General features: G+C 44.9%; 1 protein-coding gene across 4 annotated transcripts in view; it reads left to right on the plus strand.

The window, feature by feature from the left end:
* The window catches only part of Sh3tc2 (SH3 domain and tetratricopeptide repeats 2), a 69344-nt gene extending 47033 nt beyond the window's left edge, over positions 1–22311 (plus strand). For 3 of the 4 annotated variants that reach the window (XM_021150688.2, XM_029472142.1, XM_029472141.1), the window contains exons 13-17: positions 7345–7495; positions 8154–8276; positions 11459–11609; positions 12843–13039; positions 14693–15529. In XM_021150688.2, coding sequence (XP_021006347.2) covers positions 7345–7495; positions 8154–8276; positions 11459–11609; positions 12843–13039; positions 14693–14884 — 814 coding nt within the window. In that variant the 3' untranslated portion in view covers positions 14885–15529. Of the gene's footprint in view, positions 1–7344; positions 7496–8153; positions 8277–11458; positions 11610–12842; positions 13040–14692; positions 15530–21064 lie in introns of those variants that run through there. The other variant, XM_021150689.2, reaches the window with a different exon arrangement.
* Positions 22312–27276: the final 4965 nt, after the last annotated feature.

A 27276-nucleotide genomic window follows, 5' to 3' on the forward strand; every position in this document is an offset into this window, starting at 1 on the left:
CAGAGCAGCAATCCTTTAGAGGGCTTTTAAAATAAAAAAGAAAAGGACGGAGAACAAAGACAAATGAACAGGTGGCGCCACACCCTGCTGGGTGTGGCCACTTTAATTCTTCCTGATGCTTCCTGGTGGCTGTAGTAAAAACGGAGGAGCCTTATGAAGTTCTGACTGTCAGATAAAAGAACATAAAAAATTGTCCACGCATCTGTCGGAACAAATTTTCTCCTGGCGTTGGTTCCCAGGAAGAATTTACTAAGCAGGTCTTGATGTTGTCACGGACCCCTGGTTTCTGAATGCAAAAAAGGAAATGAAAAGGAAAAAGGCCATAACTTCTTCTAGGTGTAGCGGAGGAGAAAGTTGATTACAGATATGTGGAGTATAGCCAGAGGCAGATACCTCTGGGAGAGTCCAGAGTGGACAAGACCCTGAACCATGTTGAGGGGAGGGGGAGGGGGAGGGGGAGGGGAACCCAAGTACAGCAGCCAGGAGGCCAAAGGTACAAAAGGGGCCAGTAACCAAAATGTCTGGATTATATAGGGAAGAGCCTCTGGTGGAAGGGTTGGAGAGTTCAGGGTAGAGGGTGGGTATATCAGCCATACCCCTTAACAACTAGGGACTGAGGGATGCTGGGAGAACCTGGAGGCCAGGCCCACTTTGATAGGTTAAATAGGCATCTCAGCTGCGTGTCCAGGGTTTGAAACTTAACATTTCTCAACCTTCCTAATGCTGTGACCCTTTAATACTGTTCTCCCTGCTGCAGTGGCCCCCAACCACAAAGTTATTTTCGTTGCTACTTCGTAACTGTAACTTTGCTAGTTATGAACTGTAATATCTGGTATGCAGGACATCTGATATTCGACTCCTATGAAAAGGTCATCCAGGGTGGCAACCCCCAGGTTGCATAGCACTGTCATGGATAGATTTCTTCAGCTCCTCGCAAAGAATTTCTGTCCTCACCAAACTCAAGGGAAAGCAAGCAAAGGTAGCTAAGAGGAGAGAACAAATCTAGGGAGGGGTAAGAAGGTCTGTGTGACTGAAGTCATCTGGGTAAAACATCTGAGGAGAGTCCCGAGGGCTAAGTGCGATGTTTGGGAAGAGGAGAGTGGTCCAAGTGGTATTTCTGATGGAGGGAATAGAAGCAAGGGCCATGTGTGTAACAGGTGAACAGATGCTGGTGGCCACTGGGACTCAGGCAGAGACATCCTTGGCTAAAAAAGGATGCAGGGTTGGGTGGTCTGGGTATTGCATCTCAGCAGGCCTCTGGACTTACAGTAAGCACGTATAAAGAAAATACTGGGCCAGCAGAAAGCTTCTATTGAACATGTGTTGTTTGCTAAGCAGCGTGTTTGTTTCAGGGCAACCACGTGTGGCAAGAGGTTATTTGGAAGTAGAGAGCTAAAGTGGTCCAGTGTGTTGCCTGAGGCCCCGGGCGGAGGTTGTCCTCAATAGTTGGACACTACAGCAGTATTGGCAAACTTGTTTGGTTTTTATTTTTTGAGACAAGAGTCTCCCAGAGCAGGGTGACCTTGAACCTTGCTTCTCCTTGCTCCCACCTCGAAAGTGCTAGGGTTATGAGCATGAGCTATCACATCCCCACATTAGTAAGCTTAAAAAAAAAGAGTCAAACAGTACATTTTTCAGAGTTTGTGGACCATATGTTCTCTGTCAGTGCTCTTCCACTCTGCAGCTGTAGTGCAAACCAGCTCTGGGCAGTACATAAACAATGAGTGTGGCTGCATTCCAGAAAAGCTACTCATAAAAGCAGGCAGGAGGGTGTGCTTGGCACATGGGTCAGAGTTTGCCACCCCTCGTCTATAGTGCCTAACAATCTGCTAACAATCCTCACCCTAGATAAGGATGGTGTGTTGGGATTCCAGAGTTGAGAGTGGCTTCGTTTTTTATCAGCTCTGTCCCTGCCTGCTGGAGTCCAGGCTCATCCTGTTTCTTGGATTCACTGGATTTGCCTCAAATTCTCAATATAAGAGAGTTTCCCTCTTTTTGTTGGTTATGATAGCCAAACTTAATGATTTTTCCTCTGGTGTTTAAGATGGGCAGGGTTAGTAGGTGATAAAAGATTTGGCTCACTGTTCAGTACCTACAGGGTAATGTTCTCTCTGCCTTCCAGGTGACAACTAGATTGGAGTGGGGCCAAGTGTTTCAGTCTCCGGGTAGGAGACGTCTTTGTGGATTTTGTTCTCAACCTTAATGGGACACATGCAGACTGTGTTAGTTACTTTCCTATCGCTGTGGTTAAATGCCACAAGCAAGGCAAGTAATGAAAGAAAGCATTTAACAAGGCTTCGATTTCAGAGGGTTCGAGTCCATCATGACAGAGTGAAGGCGTGGTGCAGGGAACAGTTAAGAGCTGGCATCTCAGAACTGCAATGGGATGGGGGATGAAGAGTGCACTGGGAATGGTGGGAAGTATTTGATGCTTCAAAGCCCACCCCTGGGTCAGATCTCTTCTAGCAAGGCCACACTACCTTCTCTAGCAAGGCCACATCTCCCCAACAAGACCACACCTCCTCTAACAAGGCCACACCTCCCCAACAATGCCCCACCTCCTCAAAGAAGGTCTCCTAATCTTGCCAAACCATTTGACCACTTTAGTATCAAGTATTGAAACATATGAGCCTATGGGGGTATTCTCATCCAAACCACTATACAGATCAACCCCTGGTTCTAGAGTTGCCTCCTCAGGAGGACCTTGTGACTTTATTGGGTCCACTCAACAAATAAATCTTTTAAGATCATTTTCTATGACCCAGACAAGTAGCTAGAAATCAGATAAAGGCATTATAGTCCCCGACCTTATTATGCTCACAGAACAGCAAAGAGAACAGGGAATGGTCACCACCACAGACAGGACGCATGGTAAGCACATCCACACACTATAACTAGAAAGAGGGCAGGCTTTGCATGCTTAAGGCCCTCGTGGAGACGAATTAGTCTCTGCATGTGAATCTGATGCCAGTGGAGGATCCGTTCCTCCCAGCTTTTATTCTTATTCTATTCTGCTTGCTTCTGTGGACCGCAAATCAAAACAGCGAAAACAAACAACAGACACAACAAGAAAAGCCTCCAACATTTGGTTTCTAATGTAACTAATATGACTAATGCCGACTTCTGCGATCCTAAATGAAGAAACAGCTGCGTTTGGTATGCCCTCAGTTGATCCCAAGGCTGTGGTTCACTACCACCTGTTTTTGCAGATGAAGAAAGTTTTTTTCAAGGTTTGCAATCATTTATGTCCTTAGCAATTTCAGTATTTTTTTTTTGTAAGTGGCAAAAGATATCAAAGCTTTCCCACAACTGATAGCTAAGCCAGGAGTTCAGCAAGGGTTGCTCGAATGTGTGGTTAGACTCCCAGTGTTAGTTTCTGTCTTAAACATGGTTTATTACATGTCCACAGTTACTTATACTTTCTGAGTCTCAATTTTCCATTTCTAATTGCACTTATTTATTTGTAGCATTTGTGTGTGTGTGTATGTGTGAGAGAGGGGGAGGAGGGGGAGAGGGAAGACCATAGCATGTCTGTGACAGTGTATATGCGGATTTCAGAGAACAACCTTGAGGGTCAGTTCTTTCCTTCCACCATGTGGGTCCCAGGGATGGAACTCAGATGCTCAGGCTTGGTGGCAAGTGCCTTAACTCACAGAGACACTCTTCAACTAGCTCTTTTTTTTTTTTTTTCTTCTTTTGTGAAATGGATACAGTAGTAGTAATACCACTCTCTTGGAGCTACTGTGATGATTAATTGAGCTTAGGGGTACAAAGTGCCCAGGGCATGCTAAATACCCAGTAAACTCTAGGTAACAATATGTTGTCACTACCACAGTCAATGAGCAGCAGAGAGTTTCAAATAAAGCTTTAGAAATGAGAAATGAATAGGGGAATTTGGGAATGTTTTCTTTTTCTTACTTTCTTTCTTTTTCTTTTCTTTTCTTTTTTTTTTTTTTGAGACAGGGTTTCTCTGTATAACCCTGGCTGTCCTGGAACTTACTTTATAGTCCAGGCTGGCCTTGAACTCAGAAATCCACCTGCCTCTGCCTCCCAAGTGCTGCGATTAAAGGCGTGCGCCACCACCGCCTGGCTTTCTTTTTCTTTCTTGGGGCATTGTTTATTTGTAAAATCAGCTTAGCCCCTTGCTAGTTTAAAGTTCTATGGCTGGAGAATGAGAGAATAACATCTAAGGTGCCCACCCAGGTGCCACCTGGACGGCCATCTGCAAGTAGGGCTCTTGCTATAGCAAAAGGGCAGAAGGACCACCAGAGGCTAGGCTCTGTTAGAGGTCAAGCAGGGTCACCCAGGAAGAGAAGGCAGGATGCTGTCTTGGGAATACAGATGTACTGGGGGTCACCTTGTCGTCGTTCACCTGTTTGGACAGGAAAGAAGAAACAAGGCCCAAGAGTGTGAACTTGCAGTGTGGAGAGGAAATGTGATTAAAACAGAGTGGGATCAGGTCAGGTGGTGGACTCACATGAGTAAGACAGCATTAGCCCAAATTACACACACACACACACACACACACACACACACATTATATAATTACAGGCCAAACCAGGTCTAGAGCCTTCAGGTAGTGGCAAGAGGATGCTGGGTCATTTCGAGTCAGGCCTCAGTGATACAACACAGCGGTTAGATTTATTATAACAGAGTGGTAAGGACCGATGAAAAGGTACCAAGGCAACTGAAAACGCCTTCCAGTTTAGACTAATATCTAGCACACTTTTAAAAAGACAACTGTGTGTCTTGGTGAATCCCTCCTCTCACGTGGAGGTCTCCATGGTTTACCTCCCACCCCCACCCTGCGGTATTTCTTAGAATGCTTGCTCTTCTTTCCCTGGCAAAGAAGCAAATGTCTACTCTGTGTGTTAGCCTCCGTGAATCTAAATCTTGCTCCCTGAGGATCTGGAGTCAGAAACTTCAGAGCAAGGACATCCGAGGACAGTAAGTAGTAATAATAATAATAAAAAACACAACAGGAAATAGGATCAAGATGGGATTTACGAGTTCTGTCTTTACCATTCGTTCTGGTCAGAGTGAGGAGCCTAGTGGAGCCAGGCCTGTACTGCTTTAACTCTATTTATTCAGACTTAGAGAAAGAAGGTTGGGCCTTCCTGTGTCTAATGAGGATTGTGGTTCCTACCTAATCAGAGAGGCCAGTGGCCAGCGTAGTAATGCATGCGGTTCTACAGCTTTCAGCATTGTCCCAGTTTCAGACCTGTAATACTTGAGAGAGTCTAATGTTCACCCTGGAAGCCAATCAATAATCTTATGTCAAGGGCAGGGGAGTAGGGACAACCAGAGTTCTTTCCTAGCTCTTACATGGGCCAAATACCTGGGCACTCTTTTCAGAAAGCCAAAAGCTGCTTCACTGCCAGAAATGATCAGTGAGTACCAGTTCGAGGCACTATTTGCATCCCTCATTGGAAAAAGGGCTGAGTTGTCTGTGACGAGCTGACGTATTAATCCATTTTCCATTGCTATTGCGACACATCTTGGGCTAGGCAATAGGGCAAGATGCCACCATCACTCCGGGTCTGGCGTAGGCCTACTGGCTAATGGTATCACACTGGCAAGAATGCTTGGTGAGATAAGAAACCAGAGCTATGCTGTTTCTTCAGGACAACTCAGCTCTCATCAGGACTAACCAAAGTCCCAGGAGAGCCATGTAATCCCTATGTAAACAATGCCTCAGATAACTGGTGATCCAATTACCTTGCATTAAGCCCTATATCTTATAGGCTCCACTACCTTTCAGTTTTGCTACAGTGGAGATCAAACCTCTTAACACGTTAACCTTTGTGAACCAAGCCATATCAAGAACATAACAGGTTGGAACCGTGCTCAACGTGCATGCGTCCTGTGTATGTGTCCACAGTTGTGGCTGATAACTTTTGGTGGTGGACGCACGGGACCTTAGACTGAGTGTGTTTTCAGAACTCAGGTCTATGGATTGTGACTGTCATGCTTCATCTAGTTAGTCCCAGGAAGCTCTGGGAGTCTGTAGTTTTCTGAAGCTCTCAAGGTAATATTGATGGTGTGGAGGCCACAGAGGTTGGGAGGGTGGTAGGAGGTGGGGGGAGGGGTGGAGTGGTGGTGATGGGCAGGGGAGAGAGCCAGAGCTTTCAGAACTGTGGGTGGGGCACTTGTTTTGGAGCTGCTCCTGGTGTGTTACACAGCAGTGTAGAGTCATCCCCCAGGTCTGCAACTGTTTCCTCTACAGCACTGGTTCTCAACCTTCCTGATGCTGGGAGCCTCTAGCACAAGTTCCTCATGTTGTGCTGACCCCCCCCCCCAACTATACAATTATTCTCATGGCTACTTCATAACTGTAATTGTGCAACTGTTATGAATCATAATGTAAATACTCTTTGGCGTTAGAGGTTTGCCAAAGGGGTTGCAACCCACAGGCTGAGAACCGCTGTTCCAGCGAATACAAAGAATGGACTAGAACAGCAAACCCTAACCCAAGCTGTACAGTCAAACCACAGGAGCTGTGACCAAGTGCTAGCACTCCGGGGCGTAATCAGTGAGTTGCATAGCTTGGCTGTATGCATTTGTTTAAAAAGTCCCCAAATGACTCATGGCCGCTGGAGGTGACAGAAGATGCCCTGTGGTTCCTGCTGATCTCCAGCTCTGGGTCTGCACCATTTCATTATCCGCACTGCATTTCTTCATTAATCGCTGTTATGGGGAAATTGCATTTTCTACATGACACATTGCCCCAAATCATTTGAAGAGTACCCACTAATTAGAGAGTTTCCAAATAATTAAGCCAGGATGAAGTACCATTTTTTTTTAAATCAGTCTGTTTGGATTGCTCTTCTTAGTGAAAGATCAAAATCTTCTTTGTGCTTCATGATTTCAAGTTACCCACTATACATTATCTCTATGTATAGATAGAGGCAATTACTTTCATAAAAGTACATTTGGTGTCTTCTAAGGTGCTTATGCAAAATGTACTGTGGTATAGTGTAAAGGTTGAGGGATGTGGGTTAGTAACGGTGGTCATGATATTTAAATGATCATCAACTACTTCCTGTGTCATAGGCACCAGGGTGAACATTCTAGATGGATTATGTTTCTCAGTCCTCACAATGATCTCCTTAGGCAGGAACAATTTATCACATTCCCGTTTTACAGATGGGAAAACCCAGGCTTGGGTAAGTACTCTCCTGTCTTAAGATCACACAGCCTGCAGAGCTGAGACTCAGATAAGCCCCTGCTCTCTCTGTGGTCTGCAGCAAGCTCGTTCTTGTCTAGAAACCCGGGTCCTCCTGTGCTGAGTGACCTCTGAGCTCTTGGTCCCTCCATAGCTCACAGGTCCACATCTGTCCTCAGGTCCCTCCGAAGGTCCCTCACCTGCATCAAGGAGAGCCTGCGCATATTCGTCGACCTAGGGGAGAGAGACAAGGCTGCTGAGGCCTGGCTGGGGGCCGGACGCCTGCACTACCTCATGCAGGAAGATGAGCTGGTAGAACTGTATTTACAGGTGAGTCGGGTGTGCTAAGCTCTCTTTCCTCTCAGCCACTTGAGGAGGCAGCTGTACCCTCTAGGATGACTGGATGCAGAGACAGGGGAGCTTGTGGGGCTGGGGGAGGGGTACTGAGCAGAGAACATTTGTTGCTAGTAGTGACTGGAGCTTGAAGGAGGAGTTGGGAGTTTGTTCAAGTCTTGCTGGGATGGCTCCCACATTTCCAATTTCAGTCATTTATGCGTTAAGTGGGTCTGTTGCTAAGTCCATGCACCCTCTTAAACCATTGTTTATTTATTTTTCTTGGACTCGACTTCAAATCAACCTTTCAAAGACACTCAACTTTACATAGCGTCTCAAAATCACTGGCTTGACTCATTTTTTAATGGCTTTCCTGAAACATACTAAAATAAATATTTAACTATCGAAACAGACTGTTTATCTGTGCACTACCAAGAGCTCCCCAAGTCCCACCAGAAGAATGCCCTCATCCCACACGGGACTTTCGGATAGATCTCATCTGAGTCTTTTGACCAGCCTCATGAGTGGAGGTCAAGACCACACAATGGCTAGGGTTTCTAGGATTCTGACCAGGTTCTAGATCCTTCCCCTGCCTGTCTCATAGAACTCTAGATGACCTTTATTCTGCCTTTAACAGCCATTTTTGTTCCACCAGGAGGCCATCCAGACAGCCTTGAGGTCAGAAGAGCCCTCCCTTGCTCTCAAGCTTTACGAAGAAGCAGGTGACGTGTTCTTCAATGGGACCCGCCATAGGCATCGTGCTGTGGAGTACTACCGGGTAAGCCCCTGACTTCCCAGTGTGCTGAGCCAGACCGTGACACAAATGTGGGCAGCTCCATTGAATCCTCTTTGTCTGCCTTGTCTAGAATTCACATCTTCATCCCAGCAAAAGATCTCATCAACTTAGTTACTCTTTGGCTTGACATATGAGCCTGGATGCCACAATGTAACCGAGTAATTAGATCTTTTGTGTGTATAGCACTTTACAGTGGTAGCATACATAGATTATCAGTATTCTCCCTTAGCACTGTAGCGTTATAACCTAAGGGGATGCATGGGTAGACACTATTGGCTACCTTTTCAGTTGCTGGGATAAAAAAAAGACCAAGGCAACTTATAGAAGGGTTTAATTTGAGCTCGTGGTTCTGAAGGAATTAGTGTAGCACCCTATCAGAGACGTGTGACCACAGGCAGGGAAAAGCAGCAACAATATCTCAGACCTCACATCTCAAAGTGCAAACAGGAAACAGAGGGAGCAACTTGAAATGGTGAGTCTTTGGAAACCCCAGAGTCCATCCCCAGTGACATACCTCCTCCAGTAAGGCCATTCCCCTAATCCTCCCCAGACAGTCATCATCTGGGCACAAAGGATTCTAATGCCCAAGACTGTTGGGAGCCATCTCACTGTCTCAGACACTAAAAATATCCTACTGTGCCTAGAATAAACAAGGATTAAAGGGCGTTTAAAAATTAAAATGCATGTCAGGCAGCAGTGGTGGCGCACGCCTTTAATCATAGCACTTGGGAGGCAGAGGCAGGTGGATCTTTGAGTTTGAGGCCAGCCTGGTCTACACAATGAATTCCAGGACAGCCAGGGCTATATAGAGAAACCCTGTGTCGAAAAACAACAAACAACTTAAGATGCATAACACCAGTTCACCAAATCACGATTTCACAGTTCTTATTGCAAATGCTGAAGCCAGAAGACAAGAGAGCAAACAATACTAAATGAAGTAAATGTCCAGGTGTCGCAGATACAGGAATTGTTGTTCAGCACCGGACTGTCATTTGGGAAGTATTTGGTCCTAAACCTTCACTTGTTTGGGGATGTACTCTGGGCTTAGTGCTTGCTTTTCATCATACACGATCAGGTATCAAATATGTGCCGGACACTGAGTGTAGGTGGGAGAGCAAGAAGCACCTTACTGACTGTTGAGATCCTTCCCTTCCCTTCCCTTCCCTTCCCTTCCCTTCCCTTCCCTTCCCTTCCCTTCCCTTCCCTTCCCTTCCCTTCCCTTCCCTTCCCTTCCCTTCCCAGACCAGGCTGGCCTCGAACTCAGAAATCCACCTGCCTCTGCCTCCCAAGTGCTGGGATTAAAGGTGTGTGCCACCACTGCCTGGCTGAGATGCTTATTTTCTTACGCACTTTGTGGAAAATAAAACCAAGGCCTGGGGCTGGATAAAAAGCACTTGCTACTCTGGCAGGGGACCTGGGTTTGGTTCCCAACACCCACATGGTGGCTCAAAACTGCCTCTTGCTCCAGTACTAGGGGAATCCAATACCCTGATCTGGCCTCCTCACAGGCTACATGCATGCAGTGCACATGCATGCAGGCACACACTCATACACAAAAAGTAAATAAATTTAAAAAGAAAATAAAACTCAAAGATTTGGTGACATGCTTAAACTTCTCAAATTATGAAAGCAGTGGAAATGATTATTTCCTGAACACTATCAGACACCAGCTCATACAAGTATTCCACATACCGCCTGAGGTGAGTGACTCCCCAGGTGACCTCAGAGTTCTTAGAGACCTTGAGAAGCCCCACACTGGGTGTCGTATATTACTGGGGAACCTGGAGTCCTGTTGTTAGTTATACTAATGAAAGAATTTAGAAATTGACATATAAAGAAGCCCAAGGATAGTTTTATTAAAGTCTAAGAGGAAAACCTGGCAGGCAAACTATAAATGCTTGGCAGCTTCAGGAGGAGAGAGCCAAGAAGAGTGAAAGCTCCCCTAGTAGGCAGAGTAGCCACATGGGTGAGGGGAGGGCAGTTGGTTTAGTGAAAGACTGAGAAAGATCAGCACAACAAGAAAGCGTTTCCAATATCTGGAAGGAAAAGAGAAAAGAAAGGGAAGGAACTATTTTCTTTCTCTGAGTTAGAACTCAGAGAAGTGGCCAGGCTGCGTGGCCACATTAGCTGCATGGTCACATTGGCCGAATAGTCATGGTAGTGGCCTGGCAGTTTGGCAGTGCTGTTTGATGGAAGACCTCCAGGCAGCTGCCCTGGAGGCAGGGTTTCTTGGAATGGAAAGGACATTACCTCCCTAAGGGGACAATTGTCTCCTTTCTTTTCCTAGTATGGCTGTAGGTGACTGACAGGCTCAGATAGGTTAACCCTTAGAGGTAGAAACAATCGTTTGTAATACCCTAATATTTGGAGTAGATCTGAAGGTCAAGTCTTCAACCAAGGCCAGAGGAAGATTCCACTCTTTAATGGGGCCTCAACGGAGCCTTGATGTTCCCAATGACCTCTGAGGCCATTCCCTACTTAAGAGCTGAGATCTTAAACTCATTTAGGACTGGTCTGGAATTGGGGAGTTGATATAAGCCCCGTTTCAGAGTTGTTCACAGTAAGGGATTAGTGTCTGTGGCTACCCTTAACCTTAAGATGACAACAGGCAGGTGCTCACTCAAGAGGTGATAAAAAGCCAGAGCTCTCTTCTAGCAATCCTGGCTGGAGAGACAAGGATGACATGTCTTGTTTCTGGCTAAGGACAAGCAAGAATGGAACTGTTGAATCAGGCAGTGGTGGCGCACGCCTTTAATCCTAGCATTCGGGAGGCAGAGGCAGGTGGATCTCTGAGTTCGAGGCCAACCTGGTCCACAAATTGAGTTTCAGGATAGCCAGGGATACACAGAGAAATCTTGTCTTGAACAAACAAAGATTGGAACTGTTTATTTTTGGATTCCCTGCCCCTAAATTGCACTTAGCCAATTCTTCTGTCTCCTGTCCTCCTCTTTAGGAAGTCGACGTTCCTTTGTGCTTTTCAATTTTAGAAGGTTCAATGACCTCCAGTTCTTAAGCTAGCTACATCTGGGCAGAGTACCAAGAGGAGAGCAAGTTGAGGAAAGGCAACATGGGAACACGTGGTTACCACAATCCCTCCAGGAGAAGCCAGGCCTGGAGAATGCGGTGCATCTATAGATTAAGATCACTGTGCCTCCATTTCATAGGCTGGCGCTGTTCCTTTAGCGAGGAGAATGAAGGCGCTGCGAACCGAGCTGCGGATCTTCAACAAGCTGACAGAGCTGCAGATAAGCCTCGAGGGCTATGAGAAAGCTTTGGAGTTTGCCACCCTGGCTGCCAGGCTCAGTGTCCTCACGGGTAGGTGGTCCTAACCCGTAGGTGCACGGAGCTAAGAGTAGACGCTTCTTACACATGGCTATTGAAGCAGTGGACGCCAGCTTTGAACTAGGTTTGTGCTCCCCCCATGGAGCACCAGAGGACTCTCTGCCATTTTCCCTCCACTTTAATGGCAGGAAATCTCCTCAGAGGGTTGCTGCTCACCTCAGGAAAGGCCCGAGGGCCTTGGACAGCTTAGTCTCTGCATATTGCTTCCTGGAAAGGGGCTAAGGAGGCGGGGCTTACCTCACACAGATGTCTCTGTGACTGTGTTTTCCCAGATAAGACAATTTTTCTCTCCTTTGGACTGCTGTTATAAATTTTGGCTTTTGGTTCTTTGAAGCTTAAAAGCAATTTTCTTTTCTTTTTCTTTTTTTTTTTTTAAAGGTGTTGTCAAACAGCAGGCAGGATTGGAGAGGGAGCTCATGTCCTCTGTATTAATAAAAATACTTTGTATTAAAATGGTTGGGCCGGGCGTGGTGGCGCACGCCTTTAATCCCAGCACTTGGGAGGCAGAGGCAGGCAGATTTCTGAGTTCGAGGCCAGCCTGGTCTACAAAGTGAGTGCCAGGACAGCCAGGACTACACAGAGAAACCCTGTCTCGAAAAACCAAAATAAATAAATAAATAAATAAACAAAATGGTTGGTTATTAAAACCATTAACTCACACAAACTTCAAAGACCTTAGGCCCTAAGCACACACAAAGCCACTGTTCTAAAAGAAAATGGGTCACTGTAGAATCCACAGGACTGTGAGTTGGTAAGGAGCTGCCATGTCACAGGGCTTTCTGAGGAGAGACTTCATGTGGAAAGGACAGTGTTCTTCGAAGAAGGGAATTCCTAATCACTTAATCAAGTTTGTCTTGTCATCTATCATAACCCATCCCAGGTTTTAAGAAATAGCTCCCCCTTAATGCTGAGTCATCACATCAACTGCAAAAGAGAGAACACTCCCTCCAGAAATCAGACATCCCAGCATTTTGTGGCTGTCTTTGTAGCACATTCTACAAGAGCGAAGTTCTACTTGTGGGATCTATTTAAGGAACTCATTGTTCTGAAACATCAGGTCCCATGAGGGCAGGGGCCTGCCCTTTGCTCTTTTCTAGGCCCCTAATCTGTGACATCTAGAGCAGACTCCGAAAGTTTCTGGGCTGAAGATGAGTGAAGGATGCCCAGTGCTGGCTGCATGATATCCCTCACTCTTGTCCTTCTTAGGAGATCAGAAACAGGAGCTGGTGGCTTTTCACCGCCTGGCAACTGTGTACTTCTCTCTGAACATGTATGAGATGGCTGAAGACTGCTACCTAAAGACTCTGTCCCTGTGCCCACCATGGCTGCAGAGTCCCAAGGAGGCGCTGTACTATGCCAAGGTCTATTGTCGCCTTGGCCGACTCACTTTCTACCAACTGAAGGTAAGAGGCTGTCTTCCATGATGGATTATTATTATCATCATCATCATCATTATCATTTTTATTATTAATTTTGAGAGCTACTTTCCAGCCACTCTTTGCTGAGATAGTTAGCAAGGGGACTTTGGAGCAGAAGTGAGAGGAGTAGGGGGCCAAGATGATTAGGCTTTATTCACAGGGTAAGGAATGGTTTCTCTGGGGACATGAGGACTTTTTCTGTTAAGCCCCACTGAGAAGAAAGGTCACACCTCTCCTCTGCTATAATTCCTGTGAAAACTTTAATGTCAACAGCACCACATGTCATATAAAGTTTCAGGAAATTGCATCATATAAGGAATGTACACACGTATGAGTATGTTAGAGATAATCATGCATGGACACCTTAGAAATAAGGATATTTAAGCCCTGAGAAGGTTCTTGTCTTGATTCCCTTCTTTGCTGGGCTGGAGTCCAATTTAGAACTCCCAGTGGCTTCTGGGACTGAGTTGGTGGCTTTTAATCCCATTATAACTCTGACCCAAAACTGTGTCCTCAAGTTTGGCTTCCCCTTCCAAAGGTCCTTGTCACCCCAGCATAACCCATAAACTCAGTGGCTTGTCGTGAGTCTTGTCTCACTCTGACCACGAATGGAGACTCAAGGCATCTCTGCTGACCTTTCCCCACTGGTCTGACTGTTTCTGGCCTGCAATCGTTATTCAGGATAATGAGAACCAGGAGACTCTTTTTGCGGCCTCTCCACAGAGGCATCTGTTTTTTATCCTTGTGTGTAGAAAGGGGCAGGCGAGGTGAAGGCCCCCTTAACCAGTACGCTGTAGAGCCACAACAAGTGGTTCAGGGACAGAGAATGCATGGTTTGGTTGCATCAGTCAAGGACTCTAGGTATTGCAAAGGGAAAACCTAGAACAACTGTAAACAGAAGAGGCAGTTTACCAACTCCTATAACTGTAAGCTGAGGTGTAGATTTAGTTTTGGGTATTTCTGGATTTTGTTCTTCTATAGCTTCATGGATTCTTCCCATCTCCTCCTCCTCCTCCTCCTCCTCCTTCTCCTCCTCCTCCTCCTCCAAGATTTATTTATTTATTATATGTGAGTACACTGTTGCTGTCTAGAGACACACCAGAAGAGGGCATTAGATCTCATTACAGATGGTTGTGAGCCACCATGTGGTTGCTGGGAATTGGACTTAGGACCTCTGGAAGAGCAGTCAGTGCTCTTAACCACTGAGCCATCTCTCCAGCCCTCCCATCTTCTTCTTGACGCTGTGTGTTCCTACCTCTCTGTGGCTCTTGGCTTCATTCTTTGACAGTCCCTGGGAGGCTGATCCCAACCAAAAGGACACAGGCCATTTTCCTAGTTGGGTCACACCGAAAAGTCCCAGAGAGGGATGGACTGGCCAGATTTTGGTCATGTGTACATCTTTGAGATGCTGTGTCCAGTGAGATCTTGTATCATGATTGGAGGAGATGGGGAAGATGCCATCTCTGTGCCTGAGGAGGGGCAATGCCACTGGAGCCAGAGTACAGCGAGGGAAGTCCTCCTTTGAGGCGCTGGGATAGAGGGATGGAATGAGTGAACAATGCTAATGCTCTCAGCATAGACTTAAGCCTGTCCTGCAGGTACTGATAATGATGTTTCTCCTTTGCCTCCTGGGGTTAGGATGCCCATGATGCTACTGAATATTTTCTGCTGGCGCTAGCAGCTGCGGTCCTGGTGGGTGACGAGGAGCTGCAGAACACCATTAAGAACAGGCTAGACAGCATCTGCCAGAGTCCCCTGTGGCACAGCAATCCCTTGGGGTGCTCTTCAGAGAGGGCACGGTGGCTCAGTGGTGGGAGCCTGGCCCTCTGAAGAGATCCATCCCCTTCTTGACCACGTAGCCACGGCTAGCTGCTGCCTTCCTGCCCCACATTCTTAGATCCGGACTGGGAGGCTTCAAGTTATCACCTCATTTTATGGAGAAGAGCAATGGCCAGAAGGAGAAGGGCTCTGTGAGAGGCATCTTGGCTCCATGCTTTGCCTCTGGAATGTTGCTCAGGTCACTGTGACTCTTGTACACAGACAGCTCCGAGATGCCTTCTCTCAACCCAGCTCTAAAGAAAGGAGGGAAGCAGGCACTGCACTGGGAAAAGTGTGAGCAGACTGTCCTGGTGCCCTCACCAGTGTTCTCAGGGAAGACCCTTTAGTGCCTGTGGAAGAACCCATTGTTTCTTCCTTGCTTTCTTCAAAACCAAAAGAAGTCAGCACTCGGTGCTCATGGGGGCCGCTGGGTCCGGGACAGTTTTGGCTCAGGAGACGCAGCCTTAGAAGGGCCAGGTGGAAAACCCAGGGGTCCAACTGGGATCCACATTCTCCATTCTACCTGGAAGCTTGGTTCCTGTAAGACTTCCCAGAAGCTTACTCAGGCTAAGGCTTGAGAATTCTGCATACATCATATGTAAATAATATACATATGTAATACTGTATATTATTAAATATTGGCTGTTTATATTAATATACCCTTTTGTCGCCTTTATCTTGGGGATGGGGAGAGAGAAGATCAGTGATTCCTTTATAAAACACCTCTGAGAGTTATCTGTAACCGCACACCAAGTGGCTTGTAACAACATTGATTATCTGTCTCACAGTATTTGGAGGGCAGTCATCCAAGTGTGACCTCTTCTGGCTCAGGATGGCTCTCAGGACTGCCACCAAGGTGTGGGCTAGGGAAGGAGTCACCTTGGGCTCAACTGGGAGAAGGAACTTCTTCTATTTGGTTCATGTGGTTGTTGGCAGGAGTTGGCTAGGTGGTTGTTGCTGGCAGTTGGCCAGAAGTGAGCCACCGTTGGTGCCATGTAGGCCAGGCCACCACAGGATAGCTCCTGTCACTGGGATTGAACAAGGAAGAGTTGCAAAAGAGAGATCAAGCAAGAGAGATTATAATCAAACAGAGAAGTGGTACCCATGTGTCTTGTGCATTGTGTCCATTATAAGGCAGCATCTTATGGCTTAGTGAATGTTTGGGATGCTCCTCGGAGGGGATCAGCTTACACAAAAGATGGCTGGGTGGGTAGCAAGACACGGAAGTCAGGAGGGGGAGGGTTCAATGAGATCACTCTGGAATTGCTTACCGTTGTAACTGAGTTCTTTGGTAATGGAGCTGGGCAGTGAGATAAAACTATGTTCACTGACTAGTGTCGGCGTCAGATGATTGACAGCTGAAGTGCACATTCTGTGTCTGTCCCCGAGACAGCTGGATGGAAGCCCCTGAAGCCCAGCTCCCCACCTCTCACAAATACCCCCAGCCATTCAAGCATATAGTGAAGCCTGAGAAATGTTGTTCTAGGACAGCTCCTAGACAGTGTGTGGATCGCTCCGAGAAGAAGTTGACCATGAACTTTTGGTTCCTGCTCCTCCTAATTTTGGTTTAGTGAGTCACATGTTCCAGGAGCATACAGTATGAGAGAGCAACTCCAGAGATCATGAGGCAGGTGGTCCACGCCTGTTCTGAGCAAGGTAATACATGAGGAAGTCTGGCCATCACCCTCTTCACCTGTACCTAGCTGCTTAGATTTGACTAACCAGATCGCATGCCTTTTGTGTCTAGACTTTTCAGATGACTAGATGTTGTCTGTGTGGTGGGGGTGGGAATGGATGATATACTGAGTCATCATTACATCTAGTCACCAAGATTATAGATACATCACCTCACACACACCCACACCCCACACCCCACCCCACTATATATATGCGTGTGTATATATATATGTATATATATAGTGTATGTACATATATATGTATGTGTGTGTATATACATAATATGCATGTGTGTATATACATATATTTATGTATACACACACAAACACAACATATCTATCTATCTATCTATCTATCTATCTATCTATCTATCTATCTATCTATCATTTTTTTTGGAGGGATTCAATCCTTGTTGGCTGTTCTCCGATCTAGAGTGTCCCTCCCCAGAAAGGAAATGGAATGATTCAATCCGCTCCTGTGTAAAACAGATGCAATTCTGCCCCCACTACAAGCTGTAAAATCTAAGGAGCCGGAGGAATGTTGTGGTTGAGGCTAGCTGGCCTAATCTTCCATGCAGAGTTCTTGCAAAACCATTCCTGAGGGATGGTTAAGGCACTTGAGTTCCCGAGCAGTGACACATCTTATATTTGAAGAAGGCGCTCTCGGCTTGGAAGCCAAACCCTAGCTATTCTCCATGTGACTCAGTTACAGCATCTCCCCTTTCCTGCTGATATAGCTCATCACCCTCTGATCTGAGTTGATGATGTTTCCAAACTGCTCAGGCTTTTGATGTTGGACAGGGGGTTGAAGACTATTAAGGAATGTTACTGTAATCAACGTAATCTGATGTTACCATTTAAGCCCTACTAAGATTGTTCCCCCTCAGCAGCCATAGCGGATTCTTCATTTCGAGCTCTGTAATGGTGTGGACATTTTACAAAGGAACTTCCGTCCCGTTAGATCTTCCTCAGTTGTTTCATGCACACACGCTCCATGCATGCACATATATATGCATTTGCACCCGTGTACGTGAAGTGCCTTATGAGGATTTTATATTTCATTGTAAGTTTTGGCTGAAGTGTTCTGTGCATTTTGATTTATCTCTAAATCCAGTAAATTTGCCTGTAACCAGGCCAGATATAAATGACCAATATGTTTCATAATATATAATATCATTACATATTTCATAAAGACAATAGCCAGACCATTTAAAAAATAGCTAAGGTATTGTACCAGATAATTACAATCTGGTACAGATAATTATGTTTAACTCACGTGTTAAAACAGTTGTGAAATGTGCCTGTGAAGCCTTAAGCAATATGGGTAGTTTCTTTTAGAATTGTACTGATCTTCTTTTATTTGTGTTTTTTCCCCATTATCCACAGACATTGGAAATATACAGGTCATAGCCATGGCTTAGGTACCTTGTTATCTAAGCCTACCTCCCAGAACTTCCAGATTGTCTGACTTCGGGCTCCTCTTCTCTTATACTTTCAGGAGTTCTCTTATACTTTCCAACAGTGCTAGCATCCTGAAACCAACTATCACTCTTGTGCTTTTCCTATATAGACACTTGTATATGCATATATATACATGTATATATGTGTGTATATGCATATATATGTATATATATGTGTGTATGTATAGTGTATGTATGTGTGTGTGTTTGTGTCTGTGTGTGCTTGTGCTAAGTGAATGTAATGTAATTCACTTGTCAGACATTTATTTAGGGAGGGAATAGGCAGGGGTAAAGGGAGAAAAATGGGAGAGATCACCGGGAAATGGGAACCTTTGACTTGATGTTAATTGCAGGGAGGCTCTGCAGCTCTAACTCTGAGCTCTGAGCTCAGTCCCCCGACTGCTCCTTTCCCACGAGTTTCTGTCACTCTCCTGCATAACCAGGTTTGGGGATGCCATCTGTGGGATGAGATCAGATTTTCATATACTCTGATTTTTATTCTTTCTATGGCCAAGTAAGCTAAGAGACAGAAAGTAATTTTCCTCCTGGGCACATAGGTAGTGGCAACACACAGCGGTGCTCTGAGGGTTCTGATGTGAGACTAGATTGGGGAATGATAGGATTTTTGCCCTTCAGAACCCCCTTCACAGTGTGTAACTGTGTGCCACAAGTTTGTCACCATGTACAACACTAGAAGATCCACTTGTCAAGCTGTTTATATCTACTCAGTTTGGGGTCTTCTTCTTCCCCTTCATTTCCTTTGCTATTAAATTAATTCTATAAAGTACAACTAGTGTACACACACACACACACACACACACACACACACACACACACACACACAATTGTAATGCTTAGTCATCAACAGAATTCCATAAGTGATGACAAATATAATGAGCAAAGCAAAGCACTGGCTTCAAGCTAAGTCCTCTTTCTTACCCAAAGCTCTTTGCCTAGGTCCAATCTTTCACTGCTCAAAAGTCCAAGAAATTAACAAATGGCAAAGCATAGAAGAAGGCAGCCTAGTATCCACCAGGTTCTTTTTGAACTTTCTGAGAAACAGAAGCATCAAAACAGAGCCCCTTACTCATGGATAGCATCGATGGCATCCAAGCATGTCTCTCTCAGAACAGGGAAGCAGGGGCCTAGCTGGGTGCAGGAAAGATGCACATGATGCACTGTGGGATAGAATCAGGGTGTTCAGTATCGCTAGACCCTAGATGGATCGGTCCCAGGAGACTATGGGTCCTCTAAAGAACAGAAACTTTACCTGGGATGGGAGCAAGGGTGTCAGGGAGTGACATCTAAGTTCTGCACGGGGAGTCCTCTTGCAGTGTGGCTGTGGGCAGGCCTGCATGTTGGTATTCACAGACTGGAAGCATGCCACAAAAAGCTTCCAAGAGGGAATGGATTAGGTGAGGCTGGAGCAGAGCTGGGAAAACAGGGAAGATGGGCAAAAACAGAAGCCCAACAGTAGGTGAGGGAACAAGCCCCAAAGATGCTTAGGTTTCATCCTGAGGACAAGAGCAAGCTGCAGAAGGGGCAGCTGAGGGTAATGTGGGCATTCTGTGCTTTAGGTTCCTGGCATATCTGGTTCTTCCCCACCCCCAAAGTACACGTATGTGAGGGGTGGCTTTGAATGCGGTGTGAGAACGGTTTACAGGGCAGCAATGGGTGGTGTGAGGGGGTAGGGTTTGGAGTGCAATTACCTAGCCCCTTCATTCTAATTGCTCCTTACAGGCCGGGCGACCTTTAGCAAACAACTTTCTAGAGCCAAGCTGTGTTAGACAGCACATGTAAAAAGTATCCAGCACACACAGTACCTGGCACAGAGGGTAAACTTCAGATGAACTGATAAAGATTTGTTTGCCTTCTTCACTGCATAGACAAGGAAATGGCCAAAGCAAATCTCTCTTTAGGGACAACTTATTACCCAAGGAACAAAGAAACCTCATCTAGAACACAAACAAATGGGACTATTTTTGAAGGGAATCTACTGACTCCACCCATCAGTTCATTTATTTTTAAAGTTAAGCTTTGAACTCTTTCTTTCTATGCTTTTCCAGGTACTCTGCAGTTGTATTTTGGATCTCTTTCCTTCTGGTATAAATGTTGGGGTTAAAAAGTATAGTGATTCCTACTGTGGCTGGTAAGCGGGGGTGGGGGTGGTTTGCACTGTTCCTTCATGTGTGGGCACTTGAGACTGAAGACAGCTTCACAGAGGGACCAGAGTACATTGTTTTACTTAACTGAACACAGTTCATCTGCCTGGAGTGTGTGGTGGTTTGAATACACTTGGCCCAGGGAGTGGCACTATTAGTAAGTGTGGCCTTGTTGGAGGAAGTGTGTTGTGTCACTGTTGGGATGGGCTTTGAGACCCCTCCTCCTAACCACATGGGAGACAGTCTTCTCTTGTTTGCTTTCAGAACAAGATGTAGAATTCTTAGCTTCTTCTCAAGCACTCTGACTGCCTCGACACTGTCATGTTCCTGCCTTGCTGATACTGGACTGAACCTCTGAACTTGCTAGCCAACCCAATTAAAAGCATGCCCTTATAAGAATTGCCTTGGCCATGGTGTCTCTTCACAGCAGTAAAACCCTAGCTAAGACAGGTTGAAACACCGTTGGTGGGTGGCTTTGCATGTGTTCTCACTTCCAGGGATTGTCACAGCGAAGCAGGATTGAACAGGTTCCTCACATATCTGGTTCTTTCCCATCCTCAAAGTACAAGTATGCTAGGGGTTCTCTTTGCTTCTGGTCATATGCCATGACAGTACTGTCGTGTGAGTGGTTGTGTCTTTCCCACTGTATCCAATGCATCACCCATGACTGTCATCAACCATTTGAAATCAGTGGGTGGAGAAATGGAGGCTGCTGGATGTCCTGGCTCTGAGAAGTTGGTTTCGTGTTTCTCTGAGGCATGTCTTCCCCCAGAGGAGCAGAGGGTGGTGGGGATTTGGGATGGAGACTCTGTCCAACTGAAATTTTATCAGGGATAAGACCAAGAATGGCACATGTCGCTGAGACTCCATAATGAGGCCACTCTGTTTTCTCAGGCTGGCTGAAGGCACAAGAGGAGAGCCCTGTGATTTTGAAGGTGGGAATGACATGCCCTGGTCCTAAGGTAGCCTCTGACTCTGGCCTGAGAATCAACACAGATCCCCTTCCAGTGGAGCTTCAAAAGAAGATAGGTGCTGGGCATTCTCTGAGGATATCAAGACATCCAGCAGGGGGCAGTGGTGTCTGTTCTAACTTTCTGTGTATGGCGTCATCAAAGGCTATATAATGTATTTAGATGCTCCGAATCAGACTGGAACAGTAGCTTCAAAACTGATCTAGAGCTATCTATCACCATGATTCATATTTGTGTTACCTTAGTACATGTACAGATAACCACATCTGTATATATTTGACAAATACCACTTATTTCTTACGTTGAGTACATTTTGATTTTCCCATTTAAAAAAAAATAACATTCTATTTAAGTTTAAAAACATACAGTATGGATATGCAGATAGGGCTCCGTGGCTAAGAGCTCTTGTTCCTCTTGCAGAGGACCTAAGTTCAGTTCTCAGCACACATATTCAGCAGCTCACAACTACCCATGTCTCCAGCTCTAGGGGAACTGATAACCATAGTCTGATCTCTAAGGGCATCCCAACCCCCAACCCCTTCTCTCTCTCTCACATACATGCACACACAAATAAATACACAGGATGCTAAATTGACATTTAGGTTGACACATATTGACCTGGAGGGAGGCCTCTTGTGAGGAAGGGATGGCTTTTGGTCTTGTATGTTTTTTGGTGGACAGCATTTGGAGACTAAAGTATGTGAACAATGACAGTTGACACTGTGTGGATGCTACATGTCACGCAAAGCCATTGTTACGATTCCCTCCTGGAATCCCACATTTTGATGGAGATACTACTGTTTGTAGTTCCACTGAGACTTAGAGATTGGAGTTGGCTTTTCTTAGTCTATAGTGGTAAGTGGTTGAAGTGAGAGCTGATCTCATTTCCCTCTGATGCCTGAATTACAAAACTAAGTTGATTCATGCTTGTATTCTTTTGACAGGGACCATATCTCTGGGAGAGACAGCATCATGGATACAACCACATCATCTAGAAGTTAGATTAAAACTTGTTCCAGTGGCTTGTAACATTGGGTAGAAAGCAACTCACTGATTCTGACGGCTCAAAAAGTGATGAACCCAGAACACAACTGGAGCAAACACTTTTTAAAAGAAGGTCCTCGCTGTACAGAGAAACCCTGTCTCGAAAAACCAAAAAAAAAAAAAAAAAAAGAAGGTCCTAGAATAAAATATGGTTTTAGTTGGCCATAGTCAGACTACTTAGCAATCTGTTTGTCCTTCTGTCTGTCTGTCCATCAGTCCATCCATCCATCCATCCATCCATCCATCCGTCCATCCATCCAGTCATTGAACTAGCAGGCAACTAGCCATTCATCTAGACATCCACCCAACCAACCTACTCACCCACCCACCAACCAAATACTGTTAAACAAACAAACAAACATCTAGTTAAACAACTAGACAATCAACCAACCTACCCATCCATTCAGACCAGCCAACCAACCAACCAACTAACCAACCAACCAACCAACCAATCAATCAACCAATCAACCAAACAACCAATCAACCGAGTATCTAACCAACAAATATCCAATATATCTTGTGTTAGGCTCATTCTACAGTGAGCAAAGTAATGTCAAACCCTGATCTCTTGGAGTCTGTGGGGTCCTGGCCTGCTCAGGACCCTCTGATGAATTTTTCTCTTATTATCATAACCATGCCAACTTAGATTTGTACCAGAATGTCCCAGGCATTACAGTAAATATTCTACTCATTGTAACACTGACTCTTCTTATCATTTTCCCATGAGTTAATTTCATGGTACAATTGCCCATCTGGCACATAAAAAGAAACAAGTTTAGAGATGTGAAACAAGAGACAAGCTCTTGTCCCATGTCCCACAGGTAGAAAGGATAGAGGGAGGATACTAATAAAAGCCTGGCTTGTATTGTAGAATTGCTCAACATGCAGGCTAGACTTTCATTAAATGGCATTGAACACAAACTTACAAAATCTTGTTCATCTGAACACCCCATCTAGTGCAACTCCATTGAGCAACTCCACTATTTACCAGCTATGAAGCCTGTCATTGGTAAGTGGGAGTAATAACAGGATTGATGAGATTATTGTGAAAAATCAAAGAAGTTGATGAATTTTCAAAGGGTGTAGAACACTACTATTGTGCTAACAGACATTTCATAATAGAATTTTTTTGAGTCAAGAAGGTAATATAGTGTGCAGAGAAAATATTGATATAGTTTTCAACTAACTGAATGTGAAATTAGTACCACGTTCCTATTTCCTAGTTGGTTGTGTTCCATGATGTCAGGGGTTGCCAGTCCCTGTCACCACGACACACATGGTGCTGGGACATTGGCACACATAATGCTGGGACATTGGCTGGCCCTTGGGAGGTGATGCTTAGAGTTTATTCAGTACATCAAAGGATGAATAAATAAATTATATACTACATGGCATATTTACACATGGGTAAAACAGTGAGGTAAATAAATTATGTCCCTTATAGGATGCCAGCAAGACCTTAAACAGAGAGGCACTTGTGTGATTATAGGTATCCTGTAGACTTGAAGGATGTGCACCTTCTAGGAAGAAGTGTGTGGGACTAGGGGAAGGGAGTGTAATTTTCTTTCCAGTTTCAACAGAACTATCTAGGGTTCTGGGATATCCTGGGCTAGGCCTTCACAGCATCCCAAAATTCTCCATCTATCTGTCCGTCCATCTGTCCATCCATCCATTCATCTGTCCGTCTATCTATCATGAGGTTTGGGTATCTTGGAGGAGTTGGGGGAGGGGAAAACATGATCAAAACATAGCATCTGAGAAAAAAATTTAAATATAACTTTAAAAAAGGAAAAAGACCTTTCTTCCTGTCCTTTATCTTCAAACTGAGGTCAGAGGCTTTAGGCTGATTTGAAAATAAATAAAGTTCCCAACAGACAAAAGCTGCTTTGGAGCCAGCCCTCACTGTAAACACCCGCCTTCCTTTCCTCTGGCCTGGAGCTTCCAGGCACTTCCCTAGCTCTCTGTGACCTCACGTAGCACAAAAGTCTGGTGGCAGTGGCACGTCCTGGCAGTCTTCTTGAACCAGATGAGAAGACTTTTGGAGGATGTCCATGGATGTATGCAGCCTTGATTTTATTGCTACACAGATTTTCCTTTCTATAAAGAATGTTTAGCACCCAGTTCACAAATAACAAAATCTACTTGGACTTCTCCCTGCTGTGGGAGTAATCACACCATTTCCCCATAAAACCATGCTGTCCTTCAAAAACAAAACAAAACAAAACAAAACAAAAAAACCCCCAAAAAAAAACCAAATGAGAATTTCCATCATAATTTTTGAATAGGCAATTAATTCTGAAACAATACACTTTCTGATTTGCGTGTTTCTCGTATCTAGGCTCATTAGGGTTGCCATGGACTTACAAATATAGTTTTGACATGAAAGTCGGTTGATACCTTTGTGAACAATTAAAATGGAAGTGGAGCAATAAAGATGCTGGAAAGTCGCCCATTTGTCAATGAGATGACTGACTTTCTGCTGAATGAGAAGTCAAATCAACTAAGTTTCTTTGTGTTTGTTCCAGAGGACAGATCCAGATGTGCCACAGTCTTAAGTATAGTCTCCACAATTGCCGAAAGGTTTTATTCATTTGTGAGTGACTGTGTATATGTGTGTGTGTGTACCTGTATGTATATATGTATGCATGTGTGACTGTGTGTGTATATGTGTGTGTCTCTGTGTGTGTATGTATGTAGAAGTTTGTGCATATGCATATGTGAGTGTTGTGCATCTGTGTGTGTATGTTTGTGTGTCTGATGTGTATACGTGTATGTATGTCTGTGTATTTGTATAACTGTGTATATGTGTGTGCGAGCATGTGTATGAGTGAGTATGAGTAAGTGTGTGTGTGTGCCTGTGTATGTTTGTGTGTCTATGTGTGTGAGGGTGTGTCTCTCTGTGAATATGTACATGTGAGTATGTATGCATGTGTGTATCTCTGTGTTTGTGTATCTCTGTGTGTGTGTGTGTGTGTAAGTTATGTGTATGCATGTGTGTGTGTATGTGTCTGTGTGTTCCTGTGTATGTGTGTGAGTATATCTGTGTGTATGGGTAAATATGTGTGTGTGTCTCACAGGTACCATCATGTGTGTATTGTACTCAGAGACAACCTGTGGGAGTAACTTCTTTTCTAGCATGTGGGTCCTAGGGGTCAAACTTAAGCCATCAGCTGTGGCAGCAGGTGTCTCTACCTGCTGTGCATGCCCTACCATCCTGTTCTTAACTAGTGGAACTGAGAGTTACACCAATTTGGGGGACACTTATTAACTTTTGTGGTATAAATGCACCCACGGTGGTCAGTGTCAAGCATCATGAAACAGGCCATTTGGAAAGATTCCATGGTATTTTTTCCCTGGGTGCTATCCTTCCACACAGATACCAGGGCACAAACACCTCAAGAACATAGATGTGCCCTCACATTAGTGTGGTCATATGGGCACAAGCTGGCGCAGAAGACAACATCCTCTCCATGTGCCATAGCCTTCCACAGAGGGTCCTTTGGTGTATTAAAGGCCATTCTAAAGGTTTTGGGATCAAGAGGGATTTGGGTCCTGTAAAAAGGCCTGTGGAAAGGGTCAACAAATATTTAATACATAGCTCTAATTTTGCATTTTGGGATGAAGTTTATATGAGGTCTTGGCTGAGAGCCCAAGGCTTGTACTGCATTGTGTCAGACAGTAACAGATCAAGGCTTAATGGCTTTGGGGACCTTAGGAACACACCCGAACCCTTCTGTGCCTCAGTTTCCACACCTGTTAAATGGGACATTTGGCAAATACTTCATTGTTTTTAAAGTACTCAATCTCGAGCTGTGTTTGGAACTTATATTCAATCAATAATGGATATGTTAAACCATGTGAACTCCAAAATAAATAAAAGCAGTTAATGATTACTGAGGTCTTGCTGCACACCAGGCATCGGAAAAGCTCTTTGAACCCACAATCTCATTTTGTGCTAACAAAACCTCAGGGGAGAACTGTTAGTGGGCCCCCGTTTGAGCTTAGGGAACCAGGGCTTGAAGAAGTTCTATGATTTATTTGCTCAAGGTCTAGTGGCTTGTGGCAGTGGAGGGAGGAGATGGACACTTTGGTCTGGTTCCAGGGACAATGCTCTTCATATACAAGTGGTTCTAAGTACCTTCTCCCTCTGATGTCATCAGCCAGGCTGTCTTCAGGTTAACCTGATTATCCCTCAAATTCCCTCATTTCATCCAATCAGCAGTGTGTGTGAGTGTGAGTGTGTGTGTGTGTGTAAGTGTTTATGTGTGTATATGTGTGTTTGTGTGTATGTGAGTGTTTATGTGTATATACGTGTGTTTGTGTGTGTTTATGTGTGTGTCCGTGTCTGTGTGTCTGTGTGTATGTGTGTGTATGTGTGTGTGTGTGTGAGACAATGTCATTTTACTTGTAAAGGGAAGAAACTAAGATGTGGACAGCCAAATGTTTGCATTTCCAAAAAAGAACTCCTGAGTATATATGAGTCTATTTCATATGGACACTACATGTAGGAAGTATGACTCGGGACATGAATAAGAGAAAGAACAAGGCTTTAATACCACACCCCAGAGCATACCACCATGAAATCTCTCCATTTGAGGTTTTTTCAGAATGCTGAACAGGAGAATGCAGAGAAGAGTGGTTCAAGGGGAGAACAGTCTCAGAAGAGGTAAGATTGCTTGGGCAAAGCTCAGAGAGAAGTAGTCTTCATCTCATCCTCTGTGCTCACCAACATGTACAGAAAAGTATGTATATGTGGACCTGTAAGGTATGTACATCATATGTGGACCTGTAAGGTATGTACATCATCTGTGGACCTGTAAGGTATGTACATCATATGCGTACCTGTAAGGTATGTACATCATATGTGTACCTGTAAGGTATGTACACATGTGTACCTGTAAGGTATGTACATCATATGTGTACCTGTAAGGTATGTACATCATATGTGTACCTGTGAGGTATGTACATCATATGCGTACCTGTAAGGTATGTACATATGTGTACCTGTAAGGTATGTACATCATATGTGGACCTGTAAGGTATGTACACATGTGTACCTGTAAGGTATGTACATCATATGTGGACCTATAA

The sequence above is a fragment of the Mus caroli genome, chromosome 18 (genome assembly GCF_900094665.2).
Source record: "Mus caroli chromosome 18, CAROLI_EIJ_v1.1, whole genome shotgun sequence".
NCBI lineage: Eukaryota > Metazoa > Chordata > Mammalia > Rodentia > Muridae > Mus > Mus caroli.